The following is a 24369-nucleotide window of genomic DNA, read 5'->3' on the forward strand; positions in this document are numbered from 1 at the left end:
ACTTTCCAGGATAGTTTACGTCTATCTTCAAGACTCTGCCATTCCAGTTCCTTCAGTGTCTGTGTGACACTCTCCCACAAATTAAACAAAGCTGTGACCATTAATTTTGTGCTGCCCTTTTCTGTATATGTTCAAGTTAGTCCTATCTGGTATGGATCCGACACACTTCAGCAACATTCTAGGATGGGTTGCACTTGTGATTTGTAGGCAATCTCTTTTGTAGACTGACTGCACTTCACCAGTATTCTACCAACAAACCGAAGTCTACCACCTGCATCACCCACAACTGAACCTATGTGATCATTTCATTTCATATCCCTACAAAGTGTTACACCCAGGTGATTGTAAGAATTGGCCAGTTCCAACAGCAACTCATTGATATTATAGTCACAGGATTCTACATTTTTTCATTTTGTGAAGTGCAAAATTTTAGGTTTCTGAACATTTAGAACAAGTTGCTAATCTCTGCATCATGTTTCAACCTTATTTATGCAGATTCTCTCAGTACATTATTATAGATAACTGCATCACCTGCAAAAATTCTCATCTTACTTTTAATACTGTCTGCATAATATTGTCTGCAAGGTCATTAATACACAACATGAAGAGCAAGGTCCCAACACGCTTCCCTGGGGCAAACTGGAGCTACTTCTACATATGGCGATGACTCTCCATCCGAGGTAACATGCTGTGTCCTCCCTATTGAAAAGTCCTTGATCCAGTCACCAATATCACTTGATACCCCCGTATGATCCTACTTTTGATAATAAGTATAGGTGTGGTACAGAGTTAAATGCTTTCCAGAAATCAAGAAACACTGCATCTATCTGGTTGCCTCGATCGAAAGCTTTCAGTATGTCATGTCAGAAAAGTGCGAGTTTGGTTTCATATGACCAATGTTTTTTGAAAATGTTGCTGCTTGGCATTGAGGAAGTAATTCTGTTCAAGATACCTCATTACGTTTGAGCTCGGTATATTTTCTAAGATTCTACAACAAATCGATGTCAAGGGTATTTGATGATAGTATCATGGATCACTTCTTCTACCCTTCTTGTAGACGGGTGTGACTTGGGCTTTTCCCAGGAACTGGGCACAGTTTTTTTGTTTCAGGGATCCATGATAGATTATAGTGAGAAGAGGGGCCAACTCAGCCACAAATTCGGTGTAGAATCTGACAGGGATTCCATCGGCCCCTGGAGCTTTGTTCAGTGTTAACGATTTCAGCTGCTTCTCAATGCCACTGACACTACTACTTATTTCATTCATCTTTTCAGTGGCATGAGGATTAAATTAGGGCAATTCTCCTGGGTTTTACTTTGTAAAGGAACATTTGAAAACAGAGTTAAGCATTTCAGCTTTTGCTTTGTTATCCTCTGTTTCAGTTCCTGTTTTATTCGCTAGGGACTGGACACCTACATCGGTGCCACTAACAGCCTTTACATACGACCAGAATTTCTTTGGATTTTATGAAATGTCTTGACAATATTCTACTATGGCAGAAACTGAAGTCATCACACATCTGTTGACAGCTAAACGTGTTTCATTCACCATGTATCTATACCCCTATGCTTTGTTTTACACATATTATGCAGTAATATTCTTGTCTTTTGAAGTTTTTTTTACAGTGATTGTATATATCATGGAGGTTCTCTCCCATTGTGACCTGTTCTTCTGGGTACATAACTATCCAGCGTGTGGTCAACTATTCTTTTAAACTTGAGCTAGAGTTCCTCTACATGCTCCTGACCTGTGCTGATACTAATTTTTTCATCTAGTTTACTGGACAGATGTACCTGTCTGCTTGTTGTTGTTGTGCTTTGTACTTTGGTGATCATTGTTGCCACAACTGCATCATGGTCACTGAAAGCAGTTTCAACATGGACATTCTCAAAGAGGTGAGGTCTATTTGTTGCCATAAGATCCAATAAATTTCTATCAAGCATAGGGTTCCTATCTATCTCTTCTAGGTAGTTTTCGGAGGAGGCATTTAGTAAATTTTCACAGGAGGTCTTATCATGCCCACCACTAACAAAACTAATTTTCCCAATTAATTGTTGGATTATTAAAGTCTCCACTGATGATTACAGCAAGACTGAAAACTTACGCACAAGTGACCTCTGGTTCTCTCTGAAGTCTTTGGTTACATCAGGAAATGAGTTTGGTAGGGGCAATAGAAGTATCCAATTATTTTGTGCCCACCCCTGATACCGAGTTTTGCCCAAACCATCTCACACACAGCTTCAGTTACTGCATTGATAGATCGGAGTTTTTTTTCCTACAGCAACAAATATGTCATCTGCATGCTTTTCGCAAGTGCTTCAAATTCTGGTACTTTGTTGCGAATGCTTCGGCAGTTTACCATTAGGATTTTAATACTCTCACTTGTGGATGACATTTCTTTCAATCTTACACTGATACTTCTGGGTTTCCTGCCACTATTGTTATCTGGATTGAATGGAGAGTTGCCTAACCTAAAAAACCATTGTGTGCAACCAACACACAGTCAGCTACCTGACTAGCAGCCTCTGATGTGTAGTGCACACCTGACCTAGTAAGGGTGACCCTACAGTTCTCAACCCTATGGCACAGGTCCATAAAGTTTCAGCCCAGCTTGTCAGAGCTTTTGAAGTCTCTGGTTCAGTCCTTCCATTCAACTAAGAACCAAAGGGCCATGATCAGTTCTGGGGACAATGCTGCAAATTGTGAGCTTCGTTTGAACTCTATGTGCAAGACTGGTCCTCTAAACCTTCTCGGCCAGCAGCTGGAATGACCTAAGAATCACTTCAGAGCCCAGATGAAAGGCATCATTTGTTCCAATGTGCACCACAATCTGCAGTTGGTTGCACCCTGTTTCATCAATGGCTGCTGGAATAGTCTTTTTCAATATGTTGAGTAAGGTCCCGAGGCATACACACTGAGTGCACCTGGTGTTCTTTCCTGATTCTTGCTGTCAGCTCCTTAAGGTGTATCATCATTCGCCATACGTTTGAGCTGCTGGAGATTGTTAGACCCCTACCCTTTTTGTGTTTGCCGCCTCCTGACACTGGACAAAACAGGTTTCCCCACAACAGGTGAAGTGAGTCCCACAGGGTCAGATTCAGTGAAAGACAACACCTCAAACTTCTTGCTTAGGGTCCCCATCAATCCTTTATAGAATGCCTAGATCTACCATTGACGTGCCACTTGCCGTCATGTGGACAGGTAACGATAGATCTACACTTTCTGCAGAGCAGACAGAATCCACAGAAGTGTATAGTACTTGAGGTACCTCTGGTACAGGTAACACAGGTACACAACTCTCAGGAGCTCTTCCAGCACATTGAGTCATAGCAGCTGTCAATCGTTTGACAGTAGTGAGGGTGACTGTCAGCTGCTTACGAGTGTCAACCAACTCAACCCGTGTACGAGAACAGCATTCGTAGTGGGGTTGCATTTTGCCTGGTACAATGTATTACAAGACAGTGAACAAAGGATTTTAAATTAAACCTGCTGACTACCTTTCAATCTGTAGAGCTAAAAAGTTGCCAGTTCCCTATAAGCAGATACACAAAACGAGATTTCTATTAAGGCAACACAAAAATTGGTGGTACAAATTACTAGTTTCCTAAGGTGCTTTGGTGTTAATTATAGTTGTTAGCAAATTCAAAAACCCAGTTAATTTAAAATAAATTTATGAAAATTCTCAAAAACACACGTTTACTTGCATTGATGTAGAATGAAATTCAGGGATGATGTACACTTTGGCTGAACTGTGAACCACAAATGCTGATTTGTTACAAATTAAATTGTGTGTCCAAACCACTCGTACCACTAACTTAGGAAAATATAGTTCGTAAGCGTCTGAAACTAACCTATTTCTCATGTAATCATACAATGAAATTAGAGATAGATTGTTTTGAATGAGGATAGGCCTACTGTCCTTAAAAATTTTGAAAGAGCACAATTTAGTTTAAGCCTACAATTGGCAGTAACAATACTGCTTTATTGCAACACCCATGAATGTTGGAAATTTCACAATACAAATGGGTACTGATACAATCAATGAAAGATTACGCAGAAGTGACACTAACAGTAAAATATGTGAATATAGAACTTTAAGTTGACACATCTTGTACAAGTGTTCTCACACCAGGGAAAATTCAGAAGTCTGTTTTTATATATAAGCAAACTTGCGTATTGCACAGATTTTTTACTTAGCTAATTCAATGCACACTTCTACACTGGTGTGCCAAAAAAGAACACTGCAGCATAAGTTTATCCCAATCAAAATTGCTAAAATGTGCAACACCGACAAAGTAAGTCTTCTGCCTGTTGCAGCTAACAATGTGATACTGCATATATGAAACGGGCAAGTCATTTAAATGTGTTCAAAATCACTACCTTTAGTTTTCTGCTTTGGATATTATCACCTTGTTGTCACTCAATCTTTGGAATATGTAAAGTACAACTCTTGCAATGGAAGCTGTAAAATTCAGTTTTAAGCTGAACAGCAACTCCACAACAAGATGAGTGATACAAACAAAATGATAAAAGACCTGGTTTGCTAGCTAGAATTTATGTCTGAAAAGGAGTGAGAGTAAAATATGTGGGAAATTAATTTGACTAATTTATCATTCAAACATACAAGAAAGAAAAAGTACGTAAGAAAGCAATTCAAAAGAAGTCAAGAAAGGGCAAGATGGGACTTACCAGTGAAATGTCAGAACAAGGTTTCCAATAACCACTATTAAGTTGTAACAGCAGAGTTATCAATGATACATGTCAGATAATGGGAGAAGAATCTTACAGGAGGCAGATATAAACAGAGAATAAAAGAAAAAAAGGATGTAAATGGTGTTTGAGGGAAACAAAAGACGGGAGAGGCAAATATTTCCTGAGGTCTTGCAAGCGACAACAAACTGGCGGGTGAAGCCTCAACAATAATCTATCCTGTTCTTGTGAACTTGACCTGTGATGTAATGCTGACTCTTGTGCAGTTCATAGAAAAAATAACTATGTGGATAACAGAGGGGATATATTTAAAATGTTAGCAAAAGAAGGAATTAACAAGCAAGTGAAATAATTAGTTTTTATTGGATATATTATTCATAACTTTATCACAATATTCTAACAAAATTAATATTGGAAGACTTGAGAATGTGCACACTTCTGAAAACCACAATACTTCAAACATTCGGATTAATTTACAACAGAAAGCCATCTTCATTATTACTAATTAATATGTTTTAGACTTATCACAAACTAATTGCTATAAACAGATCTAGGGTAATCATAACCGTCCACGATATGACTTCTCATAATGAAAACCTTCAGCACCTGGCTATCTTGCTCGTTGTAGCACTGTTTTCAAGAGGAATGGTTATTCTGCCGGTGAAACTAAATCAGTATTGTCCAAGAAAGTAAGACATGATGCCAGCCATATACAAGAAGAGGACCAACACATAGCGCGGCTTCCTTTTTGCGGTGCTACAACGAGCAAGATAGCCAGAGTCCTGAAGAGGCAAGGAATAAAACCAGTTTTCCGACCACCTAAGAAAATTAAGGAAATGTTGAGATCAGTCAAAGATAGTCTCGGCTTAAGAGTGCCGGGAATTTATACTATTCCTTGCGAATGCGGCAAGAATTATGTGGGCCAGTCTGTAAGAACTGTTGCCGACCCCTGCATTGAGCACCAGCGCCACCTAAAATACAGGTATTTGGAAAAATCAGCAGTGGCTGAACATAGCCTGCTTAACAAGCATAAGATTTTATTTGAAGAAACCAGAGTAATAGCCCACACATCGAATTACTGGGACTCTGTGATCCGGGAAGCAGTCAAAATTAGACTTAGCGATAATAACTTCAACAGAGACAACGGCTATGCACTTAGCAACACTTGGAAGAGTGCACTGGATAAAGAAAAATTGCAGAGAAAAACTTCCCGCACTTTACCTCCTGATTCAAGGGATGGCGCTGCAAGCAACGCACGATAGAAACTACATCTATGGAAGTAGAGGGCACCACTTCACTACGCGCCATATTGCTGTTGCTATGACGTATTCCAGCCAATCAGAAGCCGTCCTTGGCATATAAAAGTGGGAACCTCGCTAGTTCACGACAGTCAGTTTTAGCCCTGACGACGACCATGGAGGTAGTGGTCAAAAGCTTGGAGTTTTATCCTGAATTGACACAGCATGTACACAGACAGATTTTTATTCAAGAAATATGTCGCGAAAGACTTCGTAGCCAAATTTACATTATTGCATGTTACATCAATAAAGGCACTACGAGGTGACTATGATTTGATGTATTATTGCCAACATCCAACTGAAGAATCACAAAATAAATAAGAATAAGAGAACAAACAATTTTTAGCCCATGAATATTCAAAATAAAAAGTTTTATAGCAACCTTTCCTTTCTATAATGTCATTGGTATTCCAACCTGGGCTTTCCATAGTTTGAGTTCTTAACAAAATTATACCAAAATACCTAAAGCAGAAGTACGTGTTACGATGGTTGGCTATGATATCACTAACTACTTAATCCTTGAGTGGGTGCACTGTTTTTACCACATGAGGGGAAAATGATGTACTTTGTACATGTGAAGGAGAGTGGTCTTCATGGCGCTACAGTAATGAGCAAAATCAGAGTTTTATCTTAGTTTAAGTAAACAACAAAAAAATAAACCTACATTCTATGAGCTAAATCACTGCTTAATTAAACTAAAATACAAAGCTGTCATCATTTCACTCTGCTGCCATGCACAAGTGTTACAGTAATGACCCACCCTAGTCATTAAAACACGTAGTTGCATCAGGTCCCAACCAAACACTTATTCGATTACAAATTCCTCAATGTGAGATTGTGCCACCTGCTTTAGAACCTGCGTCATTTTCTTGCATGGATCATAATTTTTTTTCTCACCTAGCTTGCCGTTTATTGTATATTATTGCTGCTCACTTGGACATATGACAGCATGACTTAGCAGTGTTATCTGAAGCAATAATGGAGGAATAGATAATGGGCTCTCAATTGTAAAACAGCAATGGAGTAGTACAAGACAATGTTATTGTGAATGGCGCCCCTTATACGTAGGCACGCCTGCTTGAGGGTTAAACCTCAACAACAAAGCAATCTTTTGTTTATATGCAAACTGAGCAGTTGTCAGATACCAGACAGTGTTATTGCACCAACTTTTGGAATGTACGTCAGTACAGATTCCTATTCCATTTATGTATAGTCAACAATGTTTCACCATATACTGCAAAATGTGGTGCATTACAAATAATTACTAAATTAATATATACATCTTGGAAAAAGGTATATGAAGAGATTTGTTAAATACAGGACAAAAGTCTTACAAAAATTTGCCATTAACATATGAAATTATTTTGTATCTCATTCATGACTATTTTCATTGAGAAAATCCACACACTTATTATATCTGATTTAAGAATGGTCAATGTGAACACACAAACAAAGCTAATATGCAGACTTTCACAGATGGTTATGTACACGAAGTTTGAAACAAATTTATGGTCAACGATTTCTAATACAAGATCCTCCCAAATAAAATCTGTGGGCTCCAAAACACATCAAATGTTTACATATTCACTTCTGACATCCATATACGATAGCAAGACATTTTAAAATACACTGAGTACTGACAGTATTATGTCAGATGGACCTTGCACACAATGGAACAACATGTTTGAACACCAAGTGTTTGTGACTATGCTACCCAGAGAAATTAGCTACCCAGTTGAACACGCATGGACATATAATTGCATTTAATGACACTTATAATGAAGCCTAATGGTTTCTAGAAACTGTAACAGAAGAAGTTATTTATATAGAAATATATAACCATCAATAAAGACAATGGTTTGCAGCTAAATACACCATTGACACAGCCACCGTAAGGTTACAACAGGTGTGGCAGGCACAGGATAAAAACAATGCCTTGTATGACGATGAACTGAGTATTTGTGATGTGACATCTGATGCGATGGCTATACAAAACAAGGCAAGCAACCTCACAGCCAGTTGCCATTTAACAATGGCTGAGGAGCATTGTTGAAAGCTCATGGATGTACAGGCACTTGATGCTGCTGGAAGCATGAGAAGATATTGCAGCGAGATCGTGCATTCGTAGAAAATTCTGATAAATGTGTGACCAATTTAACAGCACAAACATCACAGATAGCTGTGTATCCCTTTTCCAAACACACTAGTAATCATATGAAATGCTGAGAGATTCCAGACTTTGAGTATGATGTATACAAATATGAACAGCTTGTATTAGCTTGCTAGATACAGCATAAGAAAGGATTTCTTTTCTCTGACGTAATTTTTTACATTGTTATTGTTCCAAAAACAGGATATTTAGAGGTTCAAGCACAGGTAGACAAAGATGATGACATGAGTTGTCTTATGACTTGTTGAAGGGATTTTGATACATCCAAAAACTTTTCAAAGTAAAGAAATAATACCCTTCCCTAAATGTGTGTCCAACATCTCATCCAATGCATCATCTCATCTGGTTTCAATTTTTGAACCAACTGGAGTATGCTAGTACATAAGGCCCACCTAGAACTGGATTTTAAACTAAATGAATACATGTGATTCCACGACATGTTATGATGCATGGATTGTCACAAGAAATGACTGGTAACTTAAGAAATTCTGAATTGGAATTTTTGCTCTTCACATATTAGGGTATAACAAAGTAGTCACCAAAGCTCCCTTAAAAAATGCATACAACAGACCTAATATCAGACAGCAGGCAAGTGTTCTGATGTTTTGTTCATCATACTAAACTTGTGAGAGGCTGTGGCTGAAATTATCAGAAAGATAGAAGCATGTTTCCTGCATCAATTGATTCTATTATAATCTATACAACACATACACACAAAACAATGATAAACACACAGTATACTTTAGCCAGCATACCTTATGTACAGAAAAAACTTTAGCTAATAGCAAGAGGCTATGTTGCTTGCTCTCTACTTTCTTGTGGTACTCTAGATTCAGAGGCATATATTTTAGAAGCAGAGGCACATATTTCATGGGTGTTCACAGAAAAAGTGATACAGTATATCAATATTTAAAACTGAATTATACAAAACAGACAATGCAATTTATTTTGTCATAAAAAACCTCATTATCGGGGTTACAGCTTCTATGTATGAAATGTCAAAAACACTTCAGTTTAATTACTGTAAAAATTTTTAACACCGGCATGTAGTTTATTGTGAAAATTTTGAACACTGACATGATTGCCTAGACATCAAGAGCAGCAACTCATGATTTTCCATAATTCAAATAAAAAAAAATCATTTTATTCTAACAAATGAAAAATTACACAAACAGGTGCCTGGTTTTAGACACACACTTCCATGTTCAGACAACAGGTTACTGCTTCCATGCTGCTTCTGCAATCTGCCACTGACAATACTCAGAGTCGAATGATCTGATGATGATACAATTTTTCAGTGCTGTACATCAAGGAGATAAATCCTCCAACCTCTGTGAAAATTTCTATAAACCACATACCTAACACCATATAAAAGCGGCAACTTGTAAAATGTCTAGTAAACCTCTAGTTTTATATATCACAGTACGCAGTTCAGTTCCAGTGGTCTTCGACTGTACCAAACTTAAATACAAGGGAGCCGATGAAAATAAATGCATTCTGAAGAAAAAGACCAACACCTGGATATGACCTTTCTTGGCCTGAAAATCAATAAAAAACATTGTTACAACAAAATAAAAATTATACAATTGCTTTATCAATATTCACAAAACCACTGTCATAAAATATAATCATGAGTCAAAATAAAATTAATATGTATTTCTATTGGCAAAAGTGTGATTTGAAATTTAAATATGAAAATATATACATATACACTACTTAAAAACAAAGATGATGTGACTTACCAAATGAAAGTGCTGGCAGGTCGACAGACACACAAACGAACACAAACATACACACAAAATTCAAGCTTTCGCAACAAACTGTTGCCTCATCAGGAAAGAGGGAAGGAGAGGGAAAGACGAAAGGATGTGGGTTTTAAGGGAGAGGGTAAGGAGTCATTCCAGTCCCGGGAGCGGAAAGACTTACCTTAGGGGGAAAAAAGGACGGGTATACACTCGCGCGCACACACACACACATATCCATCCACACATATACAGACACAAGCAGACATATTTAAAGACAAAGAGTTTGGGCAGAGATGTCAGTCGAGGCAGAAGTGCAGAGGCAAAGATGTTGTTGAATGACAGGTGAGGTATGAGTGGCGGCAACTTGAAATTAGCGGAGATTGAGGCCTGGTGGATAACGGGAAGAGAGGATATATTGAAGAGCAAGTTCCCATCTCCGGAGTTCGGATAGGTTGGTGTTAGTAGGAAGTATCCAGATAACCCGGACGGTGTAACACTGCGCCAAGATGTGCTGGTCGTGCACCAAGGCATGTTTAGCCACAGGGTGATCCTCATTACCAACAAACACTGTCTGCCTGTGTCCATTCATGCGAATGGACAGTTTGTTGCTGGTCATTCCCACATAGAATGCATCACAGTGTAGGCAGGTCAGTTGGTAGATCACGTGGGTGCTTTCACACGTGGCTCTGCCTTTGATTGTGTACACCTTCCGGGTTACAGGACTGGAGTAGGTGGTGGTGGGAGGGTGCATGGGACAGGTTTTTTCCGCTTTCAACACTACTGCTGCTATAAAATCCACCGTTTCTAGTTCAATAACAGCTGCTTTCACGTATTTAAGAACCATTCTGGCTAGTTCTAATAACTTTAACTTTATTTCCACTTCCGTTTTTCGCACATCACTGATCATTTTAGTCGCTCCCCATAGGTTTTAACGTCATTATTTCTACAATTGTTAGCCCCATTTTCGTAATCTTTCACCACAACACCACTCCTTTAATACGTTTTTTCGAAATTTTCTTGAATTTCTCCGTCCCTTGACGTGATTTAGCGGCAACACGACCACCTAAACTTTTTCCACATCGCTGTCTACCAACCCAAGTTCACCACAGGATCAAATTAACCAACACTTTTTCGCCTTTTTTCATACCAGATCTCCAATTGCTTTCTAGTTCACCTTTATCTCTCCCCATATATTTCTATCTTTCTTTTTCATTTCAACCTCATGTTAAACTTTCCACCTTCTAATACCATGTCACCCTCACAACACCCCCACAACGACCCCATTAAGTTTTATTTACATTCCCTCCGCAAACATGCCTTCACTCTAGCCAGATTACGCTCACATATTTTATTTTCTCAGGCTTGTCTGACATTTGGCATTATCCCCAAAGGCCTCACACTTAAAGTTCCCATCTCTGGCTGCAACCCTTCTTTCCATCAGTCCCTATACCAGTTCCAAACTGAACAATCCATTGCCCTCACCCACCTAATCCTTCACCTACACATCAACTCAGCCAATGAACACACCCGTCAACTCCTATCCTTAACAAAAGTCCTCAATCTTTCCTCTCCCACATCCACACCGGCTATTCAGAGCATCCTCCTACAGGCCAACCGCCAATTAGAACAGCATGCCACCCTTCACCTCAAAAAACTATCCAATCTCCTGGTTTCCCACCTCCGGAAAGGCAACTCACTCACCCTTCACAACCTTCCCAGCAAACCTCAACCACCTCTCATTGCACACAAACCCAGTCTCTCCCATCTACTCAATCTCCCACTTCCAGCTCCACTCCCTCCAAAACCTCAAAATTCCAATCAACACAATGTGGTACCACAACACCCTAATTCAGTAGTTAACCTTTCCTCCAAACCTCTCTCCCAATCCGAAACCTCTGTCCTATCCAAAGGCCTCACCTTCAGCCCCACTCCCAGATTCAACCAAACAGCCCTCGTCAAAGATTTACTGTCCTACACTCGTGCTCTCTGCTGGAAGTATCACTTTGCCATGAAGAAAAATGATCCTAATCCTACCCCTAATGATCCAACTTCCCAAGACACTATCCAAATTGAACCCTGCCTGGAACAGTTCCGTCCTCCGTCACAGCGGGACCCACCTCCTCTTCCTCAAAATCACCCTCTCCAAACCTTCCAGGAATTTCTGACTTCCAGCCTTGCCTCTCAATCCTTCTTAAAAAACCTTAATCCTACTCCCAACATCACCACTGCTGAAGCCCAGGCTATCCGTGATCTGAGGGCTGACCGGTCCATCGTCATTCTTCCGGCGGACAAGGGTTCCACGACCGTGGTACTTGATCGTTGGGAGTATGTGGCTGAGGGACTGCGTCAGCTTTCAGACAACACCACATACAAAGTTTGCCAAGGTAATCCCATTCCTGATGTCCAGGCAGAGCTTCAAGGACTCCTCAGAACCTTAGGCCCCCTACAAAACCTTTCACCTGACTCCATCAACCTCCTGACCCCACCGATACCCCGCACCCCTACCTTCTACCTTCTTCCTAAAATTCACAAACCCGATCATCCCGGCCGCCCCATTGTAGCTGGTTACCAAGCCCCCACAGAACGTATCTCTGCCTATGTAGATCAACACCTTCAACCCATTACATGCAGTCTCCCATCCTTCATCAAAGACACCAACCACTTTCTCGAACGCCTGGAATCCTTACCCAATCCGTTACCCCCAGAAACCATCCTTGTAACCATTGATGCCACTTCCTTATACACAAATATCCCGCACGTCCAGGGCCTCGCTGCGATGGAGCACTTCCTTTCACGCCGATCACCTGCCACCCTACCTAAAACCTCTTTCCTCATTACCTTAGCCAGCTTCATCCTGACCCACAACTTCTTCACTTTTGAAAACCAGACATACCAACAATTAAAGGGAACAGCCATGGGTACCAGGATGGCCCCCTCGTACGCCAACCTATTCATGGCTAGCTTAGAGGAAGCCTTCTTGGTTACCCAGGCCTGCCAACCCAAAGTTTGGTACAGATTTATTGATGACATCTTCATGATCTGGACTCACAGTGAAGAAGAACTCCAGAATTTCCTCTCCAACCTCAACTCCTTTGGTTCCATCAGATTCACCTGGTCCTACTCCAAATCCCATGCCACTTTCCTTGATGTTGACCTCCACCTGTCCAATGGCCAGCTTCACACATCCGTCCACATCAAACCCACCAACAAGCAACAGTACCTCCATTACGACAGCTGCCACCCATTCCACATCAAACGGTCCCTTCCCTACAGCCTAGGTCTTTGTGGCAAACGAATCTGCTCCAGTCCGGAATCCCTGAAGCATTACACCAACAACCTGACAACAGCTTTCGCATCCCGCAACTACCCTCCCGACCTGGTACAGAAGCAAATAACCAGAGCCACTTCCTCATCCTCTCAAACCCAGAACCTCCCACAGAAGAGCCACAAAAGTGCCCCACTTGTGACAGGATACTTTCCGGGACTGGATCAGATTCTGAATGTGGCTCTCCAGCAGGGATACGACTTCCTCAAATCCTGCCCTGAAATGAGATCCATCCTTCATGAAATCCTCCCCACTCCACCAAGAGTGTCTTTCCGCCGTCCGCCTAACCTTCGTAACCTCTTAGTTCATCCCTATGAAATCCCCAAACCACCTTCCCTACCCTCTGGCTCCTACCCTTGTAACCGCCCCCGGTGTAAAACCTGTCCCATGCACCCTCCCACCACCACCTACTCCAGTCCTGTAACCCGGAAGGTGTACACAATCAAAGGCAGAGCCACGTGTGAAAGCACCCACGTGATCTACCAACTGACCTGCCTACACTGTGATGCATTCTATGTGGGAATGACCAGCAACAAACTGTCCATTCGCATGAATGGACACAGGCAGACAGTGTTTGTTGGTAATGAGGATCACCCTGTGGCTAAACATGCCTTGGTGCACGACCAGCACATCTTGGCGCAGTGTTACACCGTCCGGGTTATCTGGATACTTCCTACTAACACCAACCTATCCGAACTCCGGAGATGGGAACTTGCTCTTCAATATATCCTCTCTTCCCGTTATCCACCAGGCCTCAATCTCCGCTAATTTCAAGTTGCCGCCACTCATACCTCACCTGTCATTCAACAACATCTTTGCCTCTGCACTTCTGCCTCGACTGACATCTCTGCCCAAACTCTTTGTCTTTAAATATGTCTGCTTGTGTCTGTATATGTGTGGATGGATATGTGTGTGTGTGTGCGCGCGAGTGTATACCCGTCCTTTTTTCCCCCTAAGGTAAGTCTTTCCGCTCCCGGGACTGGAATGACTCCTTACCCTCTCCCTTAAAACCCACATCCTTTCGTCTTTCCCTCTCCTTCCCTCTTTCCTGATGAGGCAACAGTTTGTTGCGAAAGCTTGAATTTTGTGTGTATGTTTGTGTTCGTTTGTGTGTCTGTCGACCTGCCAGCACTTTCATTTGGTAAGTCACATCATCTTTGTTTTTAAGTATATTTTTCCTTTGTGGAATGTTTCCTTCTATTATATACATATACACTACTGTTGACAAGTTACACTTTCAAGTCACATTAATGAACCACCAACAGACAGCAGGTGACAACACCAGCTGTGGATTGTGTATAAAGGGGCACACACAAGACAGTACAGTTGGAAACAGAGTGATTTATCTGACATCCAAAAGGGTACGATTGTTGGTATTTGGGCCAAAGATGGAAGCACTTCTGATATAGCTATGTTTATTAACTGTTCTCGTGTCGCTGTAACTAAATAGCATTGTGCACGGCAAAATGACACTATCCAAAAGTGGCACTGAGGCAGCTATGATGCACCATGGGCCATAGACAGGGGTGACTACAGCTGCAGAAATGTGTACGAGTGAACAGCATGCAACTGTTGAGCAGCTGACCACCCAGATGAACCGAGGGGCTACCAACTGTCTCTCCTCACTGACCATTCTGCAAATGTTGATGCATATGAGCATCTGCATCAAGTGCCTGGTTCTTGCACCCATGCTGACTGCTGTTCATTGACAATGAAGACTGGATTTTGCATGCCAGCACTGCAACTGAAGTCCACTGCGTGGCAACAGGTGGCCTCGTCAGATGACTCGTGTTTTATGATCCGTTGGATAGAAAGCAAATACTCTGCAATGATCATTAGAGCAGGGAGCATTATGGTCTGGGAAACATTTTCATGTCATTCCTTGGGTGATATCATCATTCTGAATTGCACACTGGAGCAACACAAGTATGAAATTGTCCACCCATGAAAGCAATATGTTTTTCCTCGGCACAAGTGCACCTACCAGCAGGACAATTCACGTGTACGTGTGTTGTTCAAACTGGGATGAGTGTACTGTATTCCCCTGTCCACCAAACTTTCCAGATGTAAACCCAACCGAGGTTCCGTGGGACCACCTCGATGGCTCCACATCCCTGTTAGTACCTTCCAGAACCTCAGACCCCGCTTGCATATCTGGCAGCTGTCTGCACTGCAAAATATGATTATTCAGCCTATTGACAGGTGGTCATATTAACGTGACTGGACAACATTTGTTCGAGGTGGACTAGTTTCATTTGCTTGACATCACTCCTAATGCAAATGATATTCCTTTCACTTTATTTCTTTTCCTCTACCAATTCATATACCACAAGTACACAAAGTACAAAAATTCTTTTACATTCTGTGCTTTCATAATCCTTATTGATCAGTATGACAGACTTGGCTGACAACAGAAACGTTAATATTTTACACAAAAACAATTTTATTTAACGAAATTTTCAAAATGTAAAATTCTTTGATACTAGTTGAACTTAAAAATCCAGCTACAGAAGTAAGTATTTGTTTTATGACTGATATACCTATACCTCATATGAAAACTATATTTCTCTAATATGCCCTCTTCCAGAATTTCGTAATTCAATAAATTAGTAAAAGAAGTTGTTGCAGTTATTCAAATTCTAGAATGTAAATCTTTCAAAAATCAAATTTTACTGTCTTGTAGCTCTAATTTTGTCTGTATTCAAATCTATACATTCTTATCAGAAAAAAACATATTATTTAAATCTCAAATATAAAATTTTTGTTTCTAGGATGTTCTTGACAAGCTTTATCAGAAAATGCAGGAAAAACTGCACACCTCCAAAGACTCCTTACTCCTGAAAACATAACCTAATATTAATACCATTTGATTTGAAGAATACACAGCTGATCAAAATAACTTCATTACCAATTGTGAATAACTACCTATCATTCATATCTTTTGTATTGTCACTGAATATGTAATTGGTTTTTATTTCAATATTTCATACACATCATCTTACAAGATTCTTTCAGTAGGCACAGTGGGCCATGCCACAGCAAGTCCTTGCTGATCATTCTTTCACAAATGTTGCTAGAGTCACTGTTCTGTCTGATATCTTCAAAAACAGTACCGTCATACCAGAAACAGGCTGCATTTTGTGAAGTATTTAAAAAATGCTCCATTATTCTGTAAAATTGAAAGATTCTGCTAAAAGAACACTGATCGTCAATATTGTATTTTACAAAAATAAATGTGCATTGACAGTGAAGTAACATTGAAAGTATTGTCGTGGTTCTTCATAACTGTTTCAAGTACTTATTTGTTCACAGCCCTCATAAATGCACCTTTAAGGATGCTTCTATCTCCTTGTAAGTCACAAGTCAGTCATGCTGGACACACCATAAATGCTTTCTTTTTTTCTTTTAAACAACAAACAATTTTGACTGACCTTCATGAAATTAATCTCCGACTTTCTAAAGAAATTCTGCAAATGAACTGTAACCACATGACTGACAGCCAAGAGTTGAAGGAAATGGTCGGTGGCGCATTGTTGTCAAGTTAGCCCTGTTCAAAAATTATAAGAAATCATCTAATGAAAGAAAATCTTCATGACATTACCAGTTTATCACAACACTGCTACTTTAAACAATCCCAGTGAACAACCTAGTTGGTCAATTACTGAGCTGCCATTTTTAAAAGTAAGAAAGCATTTTAAAATCTTATCAAGATCTGATGAACATTGGTGAAGCTTTGACAGTACTTCAACAATATTAGGAAAAGCATAGACTGCTTCTCACCATACAGATGACAATTCCAAGTGCACACAGGCACACCAAAAAGACAAGTACACATTCAGCTTTCAGCCAAAACCTTCTTCAGAAAAAGGTGGGCGGGCACACGCACAATCCCCCCCCCCCCCCCACACACAAAAAGCACACTCACCTCAAGCACATATGACCACCATCTGTAGCAGTCCCAACTGAAACGTGTTCTGGTTAGAGCTGCCAGAGATAGTGACCACATTTGTGTGACATGTGCTTGTTTAAATGAATGTGTGTGTGTTCTCTTTCCTGAAGAAGGCTTTGACCACAAGCTGAGTGTGTCCTCCTGCAACTCAACATGTCACCTTTATGGTGAGTTGAAATCTATCCTTTTCTTAATATTTTTTATATTCCAACCTCGACTTTCTGTTATTTGACAGTACTTCATTATAGGTAACTGCACCATCTACGAAAATTCTAAGATTGCTATTAATGATGTGTGGCACATCATTAACATACATCATGAACAGCAATGGATCCACCATACTTGCCTGTGGGTTGAAGAGGATGAAATTAAAATACATCTTGTTTCTTGATGTGATGTTTGAAACTTTCCCGGCATACTGATTGTTCCATAAAAACACAGGAGAACTGCCGTAAGTCAGTAACATCTTGCCACGATATTTCAGCACAAAGTCTTTTGGCCATCTTCAGGTGAGTATAGCTGTAGAAGTACTGGCAAATAATCGCTGAGCTCTGCTATTTAAGGCCAAAGGGGGCTGCATTGTGCATGTGCTGCGCATGTACTGTTTAGCGTGCATATTCACAACTCCATGCACTGCACCTGGCGCCCTCCGCAGTGGAAACTTGGCATTTCGATATCAGATCGATCTTCATCTTTATACCAATAACTACGTTGACTACGAAGTTCCTCTACAACAGGATTCCAAGCGGAATTTAACTGGTAACAGCTATCTCGATTGATAAGAGACTCGCTGTCTGACAATTTTATTTCTATGGATTCATTTATAATTCAACTCCAGAAATTTGATGTTTGAGCCACAATTTTTGTAACATTGTAATTCATGGAATGGCCAGTAGAAATACAATGTTCAGCGATTGCGGACTTGGTAGGTTGGAGAAGACGGGTATGCCGCTGGTGTTCTACAATACGTTCCTGTACCGTTCTTGTTGTCTGCCCTATATATGACTTGCCGCAATCACACAGAATCTTGTAGACACCTGATTTATGTAGGCCCAGGTCATCCTTAACGGATCCCACCAGTGATGATATTTTCGGAGGAGGGCGAAAGATGACTCTAACTTGATGCTTCCTCAATATTCTACCTATCTGTGACGAGATGTTCCCAATAAAAGGTCGATAAGCCATTGACCTGAAGACCTCTTCTTCTTCCTTGTTGTGTCATTTGTAGGACTGCATAGCTTTGTTCACTTGCTTAGTTGAAAAGCCATTCATCATGAATACTTTTTGCAGGTGTTTCAGTTCCACTTGAAGACTGTTGACGTCAGAAATAGTATGGGCATGGTGGATTAAAGTTTTAAGGACACCCATTGTTTGTGCTGGATGATGGCAACTGGTAGCTTGCAGATACAAATCTGTATGGGTCGGTTTTCTATACACCGAATGACCAAGTGTGCCATCATTCTTGCGTCGTACCAGAACATCTAAAAATGGCAAACAACCATATTTTTCAGTTTCCATAGTAAACTTAATATTTTTATGTATGGAATTCATATGATGTAAAAATTCGTGGAGACGGTCCACGCCATGAGGCCATACTAAAAAGGTGTCATCCACATAATGCCAAAACACTGTCGGTTTAAAAGTGGCAGAGTTGAGAGCTCTCTCTTCAAAACTTTCCATAAAAAGATTTGCCAGCAGGGGAGACAAAGGACTCCCCATGATGACACCATCAGATTGTTGATAAAATTCATTGTTGAATGTAAAATATGTAGAAGAGAGAGTATGCTCAAACAACGTTGTAATATCTGCATCAAACATATTACCATCAGGTGTAATGAATCTAGAAGAGGCACCTTGGTAAAGAGAGAAACCACGTCAAGGCTGACCAGCAAGTCGTTGCTTTGCAGCTGTAAAGACTGAATATGGCTGATAAAATCACTAGAGTTTTTTATGTGATGAGGGCATTTGCCTATAACTAGTTTAAGCAGTGATGCCAGAAATTTTGCTATGTTGTAGGTGGCTGCCCCAATGTTGCTCATGATTGGACGTAATGGTACATTTTCCTTACAGATCTTTGGCAGTCCATATAGCCTGGGAGGAACCGCACTATTTGGTTTCAATCTCTTGATGACCTCCTTCGATAGAGAACTATTTGACAAGAGTTCTGCTGTTTTTCGCATAACTCGGTTCGTGGGGTCCTTATCAATTTTGTGATAGGTGAAATCACATAATACAACATTGATCTTATTGATGTAATCATCCTTTGTCGTAAGAACCGTAGAATTTCCTTTGTTCGATTTTAAGACAACTGTATCCATATCTGCTCTTAAATTACAGAGAGCTCTCCTTTCCATAGGTGGGATATTACTCTTCATAGGTGCACCTCTAGTCAGCACACGACAAGACTCATGTCAGACATCCTCTGCTTTATCTGTATCAAGATGGCATGCAGCTTCTTCAATGGCACTGACGAAGTCTACAAATGGTGGTGAAACAGGTGTGGGGGCAAAATTCAGACCTTTTTCTAACACAGACATAGTCGCATCATCAAAATCTTTCTCTGTCAAATTAACAAGAGATCCTCAAGGAGCCTTCTGTTGTAGAGAAACTTTGTAGTCAACGTAGTTATCAGTATAAAGATGAAGATCGATCTGATAATGAAATGCCAAGTTTTCACCGCGGAGGGCGCCAGGCGCAGCGCACGGAGTTGTGAACGCACATGCTAAACAGTACATGCGCAGCACCCGGAGTTGTGAACGCACACGCTAAACAGTACATGTGCAGCGTATGCACAATGCAGCCCCCTTTGGCTTTAAATAGCAGAGCTCAGCGCGTATTCACCAATACTTCTACAGCTGTACTCACCTGAAGATGGCCAAAAGACTTTGTGCCGAAATATCGTGGCAAGATGTTACTGACTTATGGCAGTTCTTGTTGTGACTTGTCAAGACAGCCAAGCCACTAGGAGGTGAAGCCGAAAGGCACGCATTTAAGCTCACGCAGGCTGGCGTGAGGTCTGGAACAGTTAAAGGATTTGAGTCTAGCAAATAAAGTACGTAGCTGTTGGAATACTTAACTTTAATCCATAATTGGTGAACATCGGTCTGACGGTACATGCATCACAAGATAAATAGCAATTGATAATGGCGCATTGCTAGGTCGTAGCAAATGACGTAGCTGAAGGCTATGCTAACTATTGTCTCGGCAAATGAGAGCGTAATTTGTCAGTGAACTATCGCTAGCAAAGTCGGCTGTACAACTGGGGCGAGTGCTAGAAAGTCTCTCTAGACCTGCCGTGTGGCGGCGCTCGGTCTGCAATCACTGATAGTGGCGACACGCGGGTCCGACGTATACTAATGGACCACGGCCGATTTAAAGGCTACCACCTAGCAAGTGTGGTGTCTGGCGGTGACACCACAGTTCTCCCATGTTTTTATGGAACATTTTGTTTCTGTTCAGAAGCATGTGCAGCTTCCAGACACATGGAATAGTTTTACTTTGAATCATGGCTTTCAGGACATTATGAGTAAACCGCAAGGTGGGTTTCACATGACAAATGTTTTCAGAATCCGTACTGGCTGTCAGCCATTTTGCTCAAGGTACCTCTTTATGTTTGAGTCTAGATCAAGTCCCAACATTCTGCAACATATGGATGTTACTGGTATTGGACAGTTCTGAGTTTCATTTCTATTGCTCTCCTTGTAGACAAATGTGACCTCTGCTTTCTTCAAACTACTGGGTACAGATTTTTGTTTGAGGGATCTACACTATGGTATGGTTACAGAAGGCATTAACTTAGCTGCAAATTGAGTATACAATTTGACAGGGATTCCCATGGGCCCTGTTCGGTTTTATATACTTCAGCTGTTTCTCAATGCTGTTGACATTAATACTTATTTCACTTATCTTTGCAGTGGAGTTAATATTAAACTGGGCTATTAATCCTGGGTTTTGCTTTGTAAAGGAACACTTTAAAATAGGTTTCAGCATTCTGCTTTTGCTTTGTTACCTTCAATTTCTATTTCTGTGTCATCTATGAGTCCTGCCCACTAAATTTGGTGCCCCTGACAGCCTTTACATATGTTGTCTCAGTAACCTCCATGTTCCTCTACTCTATTGTGCTTCACTAACTCCTGCCTATATATCAACATAGCACCAAAGTTATTGTCTTGTCCCTAGCGAATGAGACAGGACCTGAAATTATGGATAGCAAAGCAAAACCTGAAATCCTTAAATCTGTTTGTAAATGCTCCTTTATAAATGAAAGTCAGGGAGAACTGTCCCAATTTAATCCTCATACCAATGTAAAGATAAGTGATGCAAATATTAATTTCAGTGGGGTTGAGAAGCAGCTGAAATCATTAAAATTGAACAAAGCTCAGAGGTGTATTGGAATCCTTATTAGATTCTGTATTGAATTTGTGGCCTAGTTAGCCCCTCTTCTAACTAAAATGTAGTATAGATCGCTTAAACAAAAAACCGTTCCCAGTAGGTGGAAGAAAGCACAGATAACCCCATATATAAAAAGGGCAATAGACGCAATCCACAAAACTGTTGTCTAATGTCCTTGACACTAATTTGTTGTAGAATATTAGAAATATATAGAGAGTTGAAACATAATCAGGTAGACCTGTATTGAATGGGATGACCTCCATACCAACCAGCATGGATTCTGAAAACATCGACCATGTGAAACCCATGTTACACTTTCCTCAACTGACACACTTACAGCATTGGGTCAAGGCAGTCAGGTAGATGGAATATTGGTTGACTTCAGAAAAGCATTTGATTCAGTACCACTCCTACACATATTGTCAAAAGTTTTATCATACGGGCAAGTGAAATTTTTGACTGGGTTGAGGACTTTTTGAAAGGGAGGACACAGCATGTTACCTGGGATGGAGATTCATCGCCAAATGTCGAAGTAAATTTGGGTGTAGCCCAGGGAACTGTTTTGGGACTGTTGCTGTTCATGTTGTATATTAATGACCTCGTAACAATATTACTAGTAACCTCAGTCTTTTTGCAGGTAATGCATTTGTCGTTAATGAATATTCAATTAGATTTTAATAAGATTTCAAAATATTGCATAGGTTGGCAACCTGCTTTCAATGTTCATAAATGTGAAATAGAGCACTTCACAAAACGAAAAAAAGTACTATCCTGTGACCATAATGTCAGTGAGTCGCAGTCGAAATTGGCTAACTCATGCAAATATCTAGGTGTAATACTGAGTAGTATATGAAAAGGAATGATCATATAGGCTCAGTTGTGGTTCAAGCAGATGGTAGACTTCGATTTGTTAGTAGAATACTGGGGAAGTGCAATCATTGTACAAAGGATATGGCTTACAAATCACTCATATGACTAGTTGTAAAATATTGCTCAAACGTGAGAGACCAGTGCAAAATAGGACTAACAAGGGATAGTGAGCATGTACAGAGAAGGGCAGCACAAATGGATATGGGTTCATTTGACCTGTGGGAGAGTGTTGCAGTGATGCAGAAGAAACTGAACTGGCAGACACTTGAAGACACACAAATTATTCCAACGAAGTCCATTAACAAAGTTTCATGAACAAGCTTTAAATGATGACTCTAAGAATACACTCCCCCCACCCTACATATTGCTCACATAGGGAATGAGGACAAGATTAGAATAATTACAGCACACACACACACACAGGCATTAAAACCTTCTCCCTGAAGGCCTAACGGTACTTACCGGGCACCGTGTCATCCTCCACCCACAGATGTCGCAGGATGCGAATCTCGAGGGGTAGTATGTCAGTTTATGAAACCTATATGAATGGTGTGGGAAGAATCCCTATTAATTGGTACAGTGGAACTTCACAGGGGTTTGCAGAGTGTGGATGTAGACGTAGATCTTACATTGCAGATATCTGTTTGCTTTTTCATCCGAAAACTTCTGTACATCTCTGTTGAAATTTCTAATGATGAGACCTGAAAAACCACCATGCTATAAATCAAGCTGGAGGGTTTGATGAACACTGAATTGCATCACAATGCATGGAGCACTGTGCAAAACAAATCTACTTATGCGGGTCCTCGAACATGATGCAAACAAATGCAACTATGGTGAAGTCCAGAACATGGAACATTGTCTACAATGTCAAACTGGCCCACGAGATGTGCCCATGATAACCTAAAGCTTGAAAAGATACAAGCATTGGGCATGGCCTGATACTAGGCCGTAAACATAAAAAAACTTTTTCTGGGCACAAGATTGTTAATTCGGTCCAGTATGACAATATATTTTATGAATGATTTGTATATTCAATTTATTCTCACAACTTCATCAGTTACACAACTCTTTCATTGTGTTGTTTAATTCACCTGTTCGGAACAATATTAAAATTCAAGATTTTACTGCTCCAAATACCTGCCCCCTTGGGGTGTTGGCATATTGGGTTCCATGCAACACCTCTCCCCCTTCCCAATCCTGGAGCCAGACCTGCTTATACCACATAAATGTAATTGATTGGCAAGGAAACTGCTACTTTCAAACCAGCTGCTGCCTCCTTCGTTTTAGTGTATAGCAGCTATTTGATTTCTATTATTGTGGTAACTTTGTATTTACTTGATTACATTTTCATTTTCCGATTATAATATTTTTACATGTGTAAATACTGAGTCCTGTTTGTAGTACTTATTTCCTGTCATGTAACTTTGTAGCAAAAATGGTTCTTATTGCTCACTTCTGCTGAACAAATACTTTGTTTACTTTAGATCAAATTAATTATCAAATGGTTCCATTTCTATAAACTGATTAATTTTGCAGATTATAAGTATTATAAATTCTCAAACAAAAGGATCCACTTCAAAGGCAATAGAAAAAGGTAAGTGCAATTACTCTCTTTTGTAGTTGAAACTGTTTAAAATCATTTTACTTCAAATTATATTATATTCATTGATTTTAGTAGAATGAATAAAAATTTGCTTCAGGCAAAATGTCATTGTTGCCTAATGGAGGTCTTGCTAACAAATGACCAGGTATGTAGTTAACGTTCATATTAAAGAAATTACTTTGTGAAAAATAAATTACACTTGGAATTAAGATACAGGATCATTTTTAAGAATGATAAAATATAATGACAGAGCACTTACTGCACTCAGTCTTAGTTTTTTGGTGTAACTGAACGATATTCAAAC

The 24369-nt window shown here is 40.2% G+C and overlaps 1 protein-coding gene and 1 long non-coding RNA gene across 8 annotated transcripts in view; one reads left to right on the top strand and one right to left on the bottom strand.

Annotated features, from left to right (window-relative positions):
• LOC126106301 (uncharacterized) overlaps positions 1-24369 on the top strand; it is a 568942-nt gene that overhangs the window by 305831 nt on the left and 238742 nt on the right. The gene's annotated exons all lie outside the window — the stretch shown is intronic.
• The window catches only part of LOC126106298 (transmembrane protein 50B), a 596676-nt gene that overhangs the window by 303248 nt on the left and 269059 nt on the right, over positions 1-24369 (bottom strand). The window contains exon 4 of one of the 6 annotated variants that reach the window (XM_049912519.1): positions 9581-9716. The exons of 4 other annotated variants lie outside the window; for them this stretch is intronic. In XM_049912519.1, the coding sequence (XP_049768476.1) occupies positions 9610-9716 (107 nt within the window). In that variant the 3' untranslated portion in view covers positions 9581-9609. Of the gene's footprint in view, positions 1-8590; positions 8750-9580; positions 9717-24369 lie in introns of those variants that run through there. One more of the 6 variants, XR_007523323.1, reaches the window with a different exon arrangement.

The sequence above is a fragment of the Schistocerca cancellata genome, chromosome 10 (assembly GCF_023864275.1).
Source record: "Schistocerca cancellata isolate TAMUIC-IGC-003103 chromosome 10, iqSchCanc2.1, whole genome shotgun sequence".
NCBI classification, from domain to species: domain Eukaryota; kingdom Metazoa; phylum Arthropoda; class Insecta; order Orthoptera; family Acrididae; genus Schistocerca; species Schistocerca cancellata.